The sequence below is a fragment of the Protopterus annectens genome, chromosome 5.part0 (genome assembly GCF_019279795.1).
Source record: "Protopterus annectens isolate FY-2018-M chromosome 5.part0, PAN1.0, whole genome shotgun sequence".
NCBI lineage: Eukaryota > Metazoa > Chordata > Ceratodontiformes > Protopteridae > Protopterus > Protopterus annectens.
This window is the reverse complement of record NC_056735.1, coordinates 374,590,799-374,603,464: the sequence shown is the minus strand read 5'-3', so window position 1 is coordinate 374,603,464 and position 12,666 is coordinate 374,590,799. Positions and strand designations below refer to the sequence as shown.

At 37.3% G+C, this 12,666-nt stretch overlaps 1 protein-coding gene across 2 annotated transcripts in view; it reads left to right on the top strand.

Annotated features, from left to right (window-relative positions):
- The window catches only part of LOC122802641 (stomatin-like), a 277,078-nt gene that overhangs the window by 146,045 nt on the left and 118,367 nt on the right, over window positions 1-12,666 (top strand). For both annotated transcript variants that reach the window (XM_044072340.1, XM_044072339.1), the window contains one exon: window positions 3,141-3,223. In XM_044072340.1, coding sequence (XP_043928275.1) covers window positions 3,141-3,223 — 83 coding nt within the window. The remainder of the gene's footprint in view (window positions 1-3,140; window positions 3,224-12,666) is intronic.

Sequence of the window (12,666 nt, the reverse complement as noted above, 5' to 3'; positions counted from 1 at the left end):
TGATTTAACTAACATGCTCCCATTAACACCGAACATTAACTTTTATTTAAATTGCCTTAACAGAATTCTGTGTCTGCCATTGCTTCATCTGGCATAATTACCCATCTTGTATAAGACTTCTGATAAAACATATAAAGAAAAAAGTGTTTTCTATGCACTGTATTTTTAAAATAATGTGACATTTAAAGTAATTGTGTCTTCTGTAACTCTAGACCTGGTATGTGAGATTTTACAAGCATTATGAAATGCTGGTTTATCTGACAGACCCCTATTAACAGTAAAACTTTCATATAATTACTGCTTTTGTTTTAAAGCTACATAACATTTTTGCTGAATATATGTTGGTATAGTGTATTGAGGAGATGGAAAGAGTACTTTGAGGGGTTGATGTATGAAGAGAATGAGAGGGAGAGAAGGTTGGATGATGTGGGGATAGTGAATCATGAAGTGCAATGGATTAGCATGGACGAGGAGGAAGTAAGGACAGCTATGAAGAGGATGAAGAATGGAAAGGCTGTTGGTCCAGATGACATACCTGTGGAAGCATGGAGGTGTTTAGGTGAAATGGCAGTGGAGTTTTTAACCAGATTGTTTAATGACATTTTGGAACGTGAGAGTATGCCTGAGGAATGGAGAAAAAGTGTTTTGGTACCAATATTTAAGAATAAGGGTGATGTGCAGAGATGTAGTAACAAGAGCGGGATTAAATTAATCAGTCACAGCATGAAGTTATGGGAAAGAGTAGTGGAAGCTAGGTTAAGAAGGGACATGATGATTAGTGATCAGCAGTATGGTTTCATGCCGGGAAAGAGCACTACAGATGCAATGTTTGCTCTGAGAATGTTGATGGAGAAGTACAGAGAAGGTCAGAAGGAGTTGCATTGTGTTTTTGTAGACTTAGAGAAAGCATATGACAGGGCGCCTAGGAGGAAGTCGGGAGTGTCAGAGAAGTATGCAAGAGTGGTACAGGATATGTACGAGGGTAGTTTGACAGCGGTGAGGTCTGCGGTGGGAGTGACGGATGCGTTTAAGGTGGAGGTGGGATTACATCAAGGATCAGCTCTGAGCCCTTTCTTATTTGCAATGGTGAGGTTGACAGACGAGATCAGACAGGAGTCCCCATGGACTATGATGTTTGCAGTTGACATTGTGATCTGTATTGAGAGCAGGGAACAGGTGGAGGAGACCCTGGAGAGATGGAGATATGCTCTAGAGGGAAGAGGAATGAAAGTCAGCAGGACTAAGACAGAATATATGTGTGTGAATGAGAGGGAGGATAGAGGAATGGTGAGGATGTAGGGAGTAGAGGTGGTGAAGGTGAATGAGTTTAAATACTTGGGATCAATAGTTCAGAGTAATGGTGAGTGTGGAAGAGAGGTGAAGAAGAGAGTACAGGCAGGGGTGAGTGGGTGGAGAAGAGTGTCAGGAGTGATTTGTGACAGACGAGTACCAGGAAGAGTGAAAGGGAAGGTCTACAAGAGGGTAGTGAGACCAGCTATGTTATATGGGTTGGAGACAGTGGCATTGACAAAAATGCAGGAGTTAGAGCTGGATGTGGCAGAGTTAAAGGTGTTAAGATTTGCACTGGGTGTGACAAGGGTGGACAGGATTAGGAATAAGTATATTAGATGGTCAGCCCAGGTTGGAAGGTTTGGAGACAAAGCCAGAGAGGCAATATTACATTGGTTTGGACATGTGCTGAGGAGGGATGCTGAGTATATTGGGAAAAAGATGCTAAGGATGAAGCTAACGTAACAGGAAAAGAGGAAGGCCTACAATAAGGTTTATGGATGTGGTGAGAGAGGACATGCAGGTGGTTGGTGTGACAAAGCAAGATGCAGAGGACAGGAGGAAATGGAAATAGATGATCCACTGTGGCAACCCCTAACGGGAACAGCCGAAAGATGATGATGATAGCGCATTGGCATGGTAGTTCCTGAATATTAAAAAATTAAATTTCTGCCAAACATTCATTTGCATTGCATAATACCTCATCCAGTAAAAGACTGAAGTTATCTAAAAAACTTGTCTGTAAACTATCTTCAGTGTTAGCCTGTATTTAGTTTTCAATGATGTTGCTGCACTACAGGGAATAGCCTCCCGGAAATGATGTCATCTCTCATATGAGGGTATTGGGATGTGTTGACATGACGGACAACATGACATGAGATTACTTCTGTTGATTATCCATCTCACATGCGGGTAGCTACTATGCCTTGATATGCAATATTGCATTGCAGGGGATTCCATTTGCTATCAGCACCACTTCTCACATGTTGGTAGCAGGCATGTCATAACGTGCCAGACAACATTGCAGGGGACTGGGAAGCTCTCAAAGCTATAGTACAGAGCACTACATAGTTAAATCATGTAGCAAATAAGGAATAGCAGATAATATAGGAGTCATCACTGTGTATGAAAAAAGATGGAATGTCACAATAGGTATATAGAAGTAAAAAGAATGAAGGGAGAACTCAGAAAGTGGTAAAAAGGGCCTAACAAGCAATAAATAAGGAATTGCAAAAATAGTAAGGTAATAAAACTGGAACATTCAGAGTATGACTTCTGGACTGGAACGTCTGGATTACTACTTCCACACAGACTATTCTGTAACACTTAAAAGCATAATAACATGGAGTTTCTGAGAAGTGGGACTTCTGTAAAAATTCCTTTGAGTGTGTAACATCCAGTCAGCAAACTTTTTGGCATTTTGTATATATATTTACTACTAATTTGATTCTAATAAGTTGTTGTTGTCTTTCGGCTTTTCCCGGTTAGGTGTCACCACAGCAGAACTTCGGTCCGCTAATGACTGGCAGTAGATTTTCACGAACGCCGAGGTGCCAGCTCGACGTTCAACCTTCAGTGATTTGATTCTAATAAGTAAAGGCCTCAAATAAAAGAAAAATGTTATTAGCTCCTAAATTAAACAAAAGTCTTAACTGGTCTTGTAGTTGTCATAAAAGAAGGTCAGGCTGAGGTATCAGCAGTTTAAAGGTGGAGTATATATAAAAAGAGCAGAGCACTGTAGAGTAACAGTTATACAGGGACTGCACTTCAGAGTTTTGATCTGCTTTTACTTTTATCAGAACTTCTGCTTGCCTTCAATAACATTATAATATTATACATGTCAATTTTAGGTATTTTCTGGATACTTCCCTGCACTGACTCTTTTCGACGAGTTGACCTAAGAACAATATCATTTGCTATTCCACCCCAGGAGGTATGTATCAAACAAGATATACTACATTTTTGCTAAATAGAAAATGATAGAAACAAAGAAATGTAGAGCGCCTCTCTAAACACTGAGCACTTTTTTAATTTCTGCAAAATTTGGCTTATATATATATATATATATATATATATATATATATATATATATATATAATTATTAATATGTATATTCAGACAATGTACAGTTATTGTTGAAAGGGAAACTGATGCTGGATCCAAAGTAAGTTAAATGTATAAAAAAATCCCAAAGGCAGTCAACGGATGTAGAAACAGCTTCAAGAACGACTGTAAACTGTATACAAGTACTCAAAAGGTGCAAACACCACTTTAATACATAAAACAATAAAAGCTGGTTAGTGCTTTCATTTCGCAATGTGTAAAACTTTATCAGACAAACAAAGTTCACAAATGTTCCTTCCTTTATGCTTTACCATCCATTCTCATTGGTTGTCACACATTTATGTTGAATTTAAAATAACTCACACATTTATCTAATCGAATGCTGTAAGGGAACCACTACACAATGAATCTATACACTTAACATTAAAAAAAAGACAAAATGTGTTGCTAAAATGTTGCATGCACTAATATAATAATAACTCATATAATAGTAGAGGGGTAGCAATTATCCTTCAACCAGGGTTCTGAAATCGCAATAATATAGGTATTTTCTGTTACAAACCATGCTTCAAGACTGGTCCATTAATTATTAAGACTGCATGCATTAAGGCAAGCAGTTTTAAGGTCTTTATTTCTGATATAATGGGTGATTGGGTTCTGTAATTGGGGGCTGGGTTGAGGTGGTTCTACGTTTGAGTGAATAGCTCCTGAATGTATAAGTTTGAGTAGGAGACACTGGAGTTTTGAGAGAAGATCCTTAATTTTAGAGATGGGGATTGGTGACCTTAGTAGAAGTATGGCTTGCAAAATAAATTGTTACCTAGTAGCATAAAAGAGTTTATTGCTGATGTCATTTGGAAGATTGTGTTTTCTTATTTGCCTGTTGTGGGCCTGAGTAGGGTTGGAGGACTCCTGACATGGATGAGAAAGAGGCAAAATATATGTAATGAATAGAGTGAAGGCTAAAGTTGTTGCTCTCCTTATGTGCATTAAGAAGTGTTTCAGGCTTGGGTGTTCATTTAAGTAGTTTATTGTATACAAATACATAAGGATGAAAGGCATGAGCATTGAACTTAAACAAACTATCTAACTAACTGACTACATACTTGCATGCTCGCAGTCTGGCTGCTCACTCAAAATGGCACTCACATCTCCCATGTGCTCAGTGGATATAGGCATGTGCTTACTGACTGAGAAGCTTGTTAAAGGTGTACACACAAACTGATTTACAAAAGTGACAGAAAAAATAGTAAGCTGGCATGCTAAGGAGAGTGTTAAGAGATTAGAAATCGGCATCATGAGGCTGCAAGATAGTTGGGGGTAACCATTGGAAATGTTGGGACCTGCTCAAACAAGACCCAAAACATGGAGACTGAATGTCAAAAAAATAGACTTACATATACTAAGTATGAAATGGACATTTCTTGAAATATTCCCTTTTCTCTGAGGTATGGTGATCTTGGAGTTGGTATATATAAGGTCAGGGGGTGTGGGGGGCTTGCCTCCACATCAGGGTGTGCATGGGAACTTGTTCTGTTGAAAAACAGTTTAAAGGAGAAGAGCAATATTTGAGATTTGCCCTTCTTCTGTAGTTTCACTTTTTTTTATTATTTTGTTTTTGGCTTGTTAACACTCAGCATTTCAAGTGCCAAAATTTCAAGGGGGAGCCTAGTTAGGGTTATAATGTATAGAGACAGAGATAGTGCTTGGATGGGGAGATGTCAGAGGATTAGTATATATAATATAGTGGGTACATGGAGGGTGATAGAGGTGATAAAATGGAGAGAAGGCTCTGGTAGAAGTCTGACAATAAGAAGTGTAATAATGTCATTTCCATGCTAATAAGAGGAGGTGGAAGGGTAGGTTAACGAAACATTCTAGTCTAAATTTTGTCAGTGCTATAAATTTATGTATTTATTTATTTAATTCACATTTGTTGACCAGGAGTGTTTGATTGAGCTCAAGCCCTTTTTCAGCAGCGTCCCGGGGAGAAAACCTCCAAGATGTACATATAAAACATTACAATATAAATAGAGACATTCAACATTAGAATAACACAAAAATATTTAAGAGGCTACAATCATCAATACATTAGTTGTCAAATTATACAGTACTAAAGTCAAACAGGATGAGTAACAATTAAAGCATGGGAAGTAAATAGTAGTGGTTTGACAAGTATATGTTAATCTGAAGTTCAAAGGGCAGAGTATAGCTTAAGTTTAGGACTTTATTAGATAGTATAGGAAGTAATTTGTTCATGCTGTGTATTAGTTAAACAGTACTAAGTAGGTTGGTTGTGGTTAGGGAGGGTGTGAACAGTGACAGGTCTGGTGTTTTTAAAGTAGTTTTTGGTAGCTAGCTTAATTTGTTTGGAGTGTGTGGGGTTCCTTATTTCTAGTGGGAGTTTGTTCCGTGCAATAGAGGGGTGGTAGCTATATAAGATGCAGCCAGTCTTAGATTTTAGTTTGTGAACCTTTAATAGGCCTCTGGTAGGAGAATAATGGGAGATGAGAGATGATAGAGCTGGGCAGAAAGATGGTTGATACAGAATTTAATGTATAATTTGGTGCTGAGAAGCAGGTGAGGTAGTTTGAGCCAGTTCAGGTATTTTAGGGAGAGACAGTGGTGAGATTTATATGTTTGTTGAGCTGTGAATCTGGCTATCTTGTGATAGCTTGATTCTAGTTTGGTAAATAGGGAGGAGTTCAGATTAGTGAGTATTTAGGAACAGTAAGTTAGACAAGGTAGAAGATAGGCATGGGCAAGTGTATGCCTGGCTTCAGTGGTGAGGAATTTGTTATTCCTGTACAGGAGTCCAAGCTTCTGATGCATTTTTCCTGATACAATTGTTGATGTGTAGATCAAATTTTAGTTGATCATCAATGGTGATGCCAAGTAGTTTAGTGCTAGATTCAACTTCTATAGTAGTACTGTTTAAGGATGTTGCGGAAAAGGAAGATTTTATGTAGTTAGCAGATTTAGGAAGAAAAAGTAGCAATTTTTTTTTTTTTATGGTTGAGGATAAGCTATTTTTTGTGAGCCAAGTCTCAACTGAGTTAAAAGATATCGGGGTAGTTGATAGGAGTTCGGAGGGGGAGTTAGCAATAGTGATGACTGTAGAGTCATCTGCATATTGGACAATGATAGACAGAGGACAAGAGAAGTAAAGTGAGTTGGTGAAGATATTAAAAAGTAGAGGTCCAAGAATGGATCCTTCAGGGAAACCAGGTTTTTACTTGAAGCAGGGAAGATAGTGTAGAGTCCCATCTGACTGACTGCTGCCTATCGGTGAGATAGCTGGAGAACCATGCTACTGTATCAGGAGAGAAATTAAGGTCTGTGAGTTTATTAAGTAGCAAAGAGTGAGAGACAGTGTCAAAAGCCTTTTGAAAGGTCAAGGAATAGGCAAGATATGAGTTTGTGATCGTCTTTGGCTAGAGTAATAGTGTTGAGAAATGATAAAAGAGTTCTGGTGGTACTATGCTTGGGATGGAAACCATGCTGAATAGGGATGAACAGTTTTTATCTTATGCAATAATGCATTGCTTGTTTGTGTATGCATTTCTTGAGGATTTTTGAGAGAGCAGACAGGATAGCGATAGGTCTGAAATTAGATATTTCTGTGGAGTTACCTCCGTTGTGAATAGGAAGAGTGTAGAACTGTTTCCAGATAGATGGAACTTTGGATTCAGAGATGGAGTGCCTTACTAGGATAGATACAGGCATAGCAAGGAAGTGTGCTGCAGTCTGGAGAAAATATGAAGGGATATAGTCAGCTGATACAGAGTATAGTTTGAGGTTAGAGAGTAGAGTTTTGATATAGTTAGTAGGAACAGGTTTGAAAGAGAAGGAGTTTACTGAGTTAGCAGTTGAGTGGGGTTCAGGGAGATTGGAGGTGTTGATTGAGGGGCTGGTGTTAAATAGTTTGGAAATAGATTCAATAAAATAAGTGTTAAAGGTATTGGCAGTCTGTTCACAGGACCTGTCAGGACATGTATTTTGTGAGATTGGATTGCCAGGATGTAGTATCTAGATTATAGCATTCCAGATTTTTTTGGATCAGCTTTTAATGTTGTTGGGGGATTATAATAGAAATCTTTTTTATCTTTGTTGATGAGTTTTTTTTTGTTTGATTATGAAGTTCTTTGTACTTTTGCCAATCAGCTGGAAGTTTGGATTGTTCCCATTTTTTTTCCAGGCCCTATCTCTGGCTTCCATAAGGGTATGGGTGGTTTTAGATAACCAATGTGAAATGTTTGCTTTTATCCAGACTTTTCTAGGTGGGGCTAGGGAGTTTAGAATGCTAAGCAAAGTTGAGCTGAAGGCTTTTACTGCATTGTCTAGTGGGAACTGTATAAGGAAGTCCCAGTTAACTCTAGAGAGAAGAGTTCTAAATGTATCTGGGTTGAAGTTAGAAAGTTTATGGCAGGTGATAAGTCAATGTGGTTTCAAGAAATGGTTAGTATATCTGAGCATTTTTATAGGCAAGTGATCACTCAGGGAATCAGGTAGAGTTTCTGGATTATGTTATTTTCTGGAATTTGAAACAAGTATCCAGTCAATCAGGGAGCTTGGAGAGCACGAGTTATTAGTGTGGGTATGTTGAGATATTAGTTCTGTAAATCAGTAGAGATTTATATGATTCTGAGAGTTAGGATTGTTGAGGTTCTGCCAATTAATGTTTACGTCCCTGAGGAGGATAGGTTCATTAGGGATGTTTTGGGAGAGATATGAGAGTATGTTTTCCAGTAGGGGAATGTTGTCCCCCGGTGGAATATATATGGCTACTACTATAATGGTATTATAGTCATTGAGTTTAAGGTTTGCTGCTTGTATTTCAGCAGGTTTAAAGGAGGGAAATGGTTGCTTAGGATGGGAGAGCGTAAGGTTATTAGAGTAGACTATGGCACCACTACTGCCTTTTTTCTTTAAGCTGTCTTGGCAAAGTATGTTGTAAACAGGAGGGAGAATGCCTTTATCTTGATTTTGGGGTTTAAGCCAAGTTTCAGTTACAGTGATAATGTCTGGAGTATGAGCTACCCATACATGAAACTGGCTTACTTTGTTAAGGATACTTTGAGTATTCATAGAATAGAAAGAAATTTGTTTGAATTGGATGACCGGTTAGAATTGGGGGAGGTATTTTGTGGGGTGGAAGAGTTTGTAGTAGGACCAGGATTAGGATGTATGTCACCTGATAAGAGCAGGGTCCTTGGGAAATAGTATGGTTTCTTTTTTAGTGGGTAGTTGTTAAGGTATATTGCCTTAGTTTTAGATGAAAGATGGTAGGAGAGAGGGATTTTTATGTTGGGGACGGGTGTGTTTGTTGGAAGGATGGATACAGAGGTGTCTGTAGGTTGCTGAGGATAAGAGAAAGTGTGTGAGTGAGGGTAGGTGGGGACTTTATAGATTGAGGCTAGGAGTGTGGGAGGTGTTGTGATAGTGAGTAGGAGGAGTAGTGGGGGTAGGAGTAGAACAGAGATGATTGAGACTGGCATGTTTTAAGAGGGAAGGAGGTATTATAGTTGAGAGATGATGGACAGTTTATTTATTTATTGACATTTGTTAACCGGGTTTGTCCAACTGGGCTTGTGGCCCATTTTTAGTCGAGACCCGAGGAGAAAAGCTCCAGTAATACATTTTAAAACAAGTACAATTTTAAACAATATTGATATAATGGCAGTTATAGCAAAACTATTCACATATGTTGGGTTACATGCATAAAGTTAAAGTTGCATTAAAAAGAAGCTAAGTAACAATTTTACATTGATATAGTTCAATAGGTCAACAATAAACATTTTTTGTTTGTTCAGTTCAGAGTGGCTGGGTTGAGAGTTTGGGAAGAGGTAATAGACAGTAGCTGAGATAATCTATGGTAAGTTAAGAGTAGGCTGTAATAATAATAATAATAATAATAATAAACTATAAAGTAGATTCTGCAGACAGAAGACAATGTTATAATTTTCAGCTACACTGGTTGTGTCAGGAAATTAACTGAAAGTGCAGTATATATCTGACTCCTAGACTATGAGTTAAAAGAACTGTAAATGCAGCCTGCCACGTAGATAAGTAGTTAAAATGTCCAGATGACAGAAGGACCACCATCTATTTGCCACCTAGGATGTATGCATAGGTTAAGTAGCATGTCCTGCCTACCACCCAGGCTGTGTACATAGGCAAAGTACTGCAGACTATGCAACAGCTAGGCTGTGTTCATAGGTTAAATAGCACAGTCTATCTGCCACCTAGATTGTTGGAGGAGGGGTAGTAGTGTAGAGGTTGAAATAGCTGAGAATAGAAATAAATTGCAGCCAATTTACATTAGGAGAATAAATTGTATGTCAGTGTCAGTGGCACAAAAGGTAGCACACTCACCTTTAATGCGGAGAGCTGGAGTTCTATTCCCAGACTGATTGCTGAGCCTGCAGTGCAGTATAAGGGGATCTTGCACTCTTGAGTGTGTCATCTTTTAGATGAGATGTTAAACCGAGGACTCATCTGCATGAGTTGGTGGTAGCTCAGGTGGATGTAAAAGATCCTATGGCTCCTATTGAAAAGAATAGAGGTCCTTTATTTAGAAAAAAAAAAAATTACATATTTACAAAATGTACACTCAGTTTTTTTTATTCCAAATACCCAATATTACATTAACTAAATTTTTATCTACCCTTCTCACATATTCTTTCTTCTTATTCTTCTAATATCCATACATAATCATATCTATATTATGCCATTAATATTCTAAAAAAATTTCTTCATACAACTTTTTCCAGAGTTTCATCCCTCTTTCACATTTCTTCCTCCCCACAAAATAAACACGTAGTTTCAACTTTGTTTTTATATGGCACATTCTCCTTTACTGGTAACTTATTTATTACCAGTCTCCATAGGAAATCCTGACACTCTACTATCTTGATACACCACCTTTTCCTTAGTTTAATGGCTTTAATTACATCTTCTGGTAAACGTTCCCATGGATTTACATAATAAGAATAATTTTTCATCCCATTGTTATACCACATCCTTCTATCTTTCACTACAGATAAATATTCCATGTTAGTATTTTTTCTTGATAATTTTAACTTTCTTCATTTACGTATTCTTTTTCTCTTTTTTTTTATTCTTATCATCTCTCAAATTTGTTGTACTTATATTTAAACATTCTCATTATTAAATTCTCATTCTCTTCCTTTACCCACTTTAATACTCTATACATGTTTAAAGAAACAGGATAAACAACTGGATTTAATATCCCCAATCCCCCTTCATCTTCACTCATATACAGCACAGCTCCTTTCACGGGGTTTAATCTTCAACCCTATATGAAAGAATTGCACAATTTCTTCTTAATAATTTCCTGGGATCATATAAACATTTGACATATATGCTATTTTTCCCATTAATGTAGATAAAGCCTTTTCCTGAATGAATGAATGCAGGTAGCACTCCTAAAATCAACTAGAACCAAAAAAAGGATGCCACTGGCGAAAGAAACAAGTCCAATAGAACTGGAACTCTTGTAGTTTATTAAGAAACTCAATTAAAATAACATAAACACCTTATATAAAATGTTCGCGTTTTCGTCCACATAAATCAGACTTCTTCAGATGCTTATCTTGAAACACATAAACAATGTTTATATAGTCCCTCCAAAACCAAAAAAACAATGAATTTAAAATTCCAATTAGGAAATAAACCAATGCTCAGTCGCATATTTAAATGACCTGATGAATATTCAATTATTATTCATTCCCATTGTGAAACTGTTTAAGTTTATCTAACTTTCTTAACCCTTCTGTGTAATAATTTATAAGGTTTACCAACATTATATACAATTTCAAATTACAATAAATAACCACTTTAATTTAAAAAAACTATAAAATATACTTTAAAAGCAAAAAGTGCATGAATTGGTTTTTAAATTTCTTTTTATCACAACATTACAGGCAACAGTGCCACCTTCAGTCCACAAAGAATATTACATTTATTGAACACAATTCAAAGTTTAGCAGCCCTCATTTTTAGAAGTGGCAAAATAGAAATATAATCATTTAGCCCTGGGCTTTTTCCTGATTCCAGGGTTACTTGCCACCATAATTCTCTGTATTCTATTTTTTCCTCCCATGGGCCACCCCTTATATCTTTATTAATTTGTTCAAGTACTTTAAAATGAAATTTACAACCATCACATTCCTTAGAATGTTTAAATAGGGCGTTAGTTTCCTTACCCTTGGACATGTCATAGACATGTTCATATATTCTTCTTTTTAGGGTCCTTTCCGTTTTCCCCACATAGAAAGATTTACACTTGTGGCAAACAGCTAAATATACTAACCCCTTAGATTCACAGTTGTAGTACTCTTCAGTCTTTATCCACCTTTTCCTACTCTCAAGGTAAATTTCATTAGTATTCATAATGTATTCACACTGATTGCAATGTCCGCACTTGTATGTGCCTAATTTTACTTTACCCCCTGTATGTATTTTCTTGAATGCTATTCTATTGTATTCTATTCTATATTAGACTGCGGTGGTGGTGCGGTAGCATTGTCGCCTCACAGTAAGACGTTGTCCTGTTCGATTCTCAGCTAGAGCGTCTTTTGTGTGGAGACATGTGTGAATGGGCGTGCCTTCATTGAAGGTTGTCCGTCAGGGCCGGCAATTCGGCATGTAAAAATCTACTGCCAATCATTAGTGGACCGGAGTTCCGCTGTGGCGACCTCTAACTGGGAAAAGCCGAAAGACACAAACAAACAAACTAAATGCTGAATGTTAATCTATTTAAGCTATCAACAGAACACATAGTTCTGTCATTTCTTTTATCAGACTCTCCCATTGTATTACAACTGCATCATTTTTCCCAAATTTTAAACCTAGCAAAGATACTTCATTCACTGAAAAGTACACCCCTCCAATTTTCACCACATCACCCAAACCTTTACTTTTAACTTTATTCAGGGTCATTCCTATTTCCATTAAACATCCATTCAGACAAACAACACTTCCCTCATCCATATTTTGCTCTTAACAGCTACATCTATATTGCTGTGTATTTCAAAACTACTAGAATTGCCACCTTCTTTTGCATTATATATCTAGCATCTTTCAATTTATAATCTACTTCACTCACTATTGCATTCATTATCATTACATGCAACATTCCAGTTATGGGACATCCTCTTCGTATACCACACTTCATGCATATTTCTTTGCTCAGCTACCCATTTGCTAACGCTCTCATTTTATTTTGATATGCTGACATACACAGTCTCTTAATTTAGTTACCTATTCCATACTTCTACATAACATCTG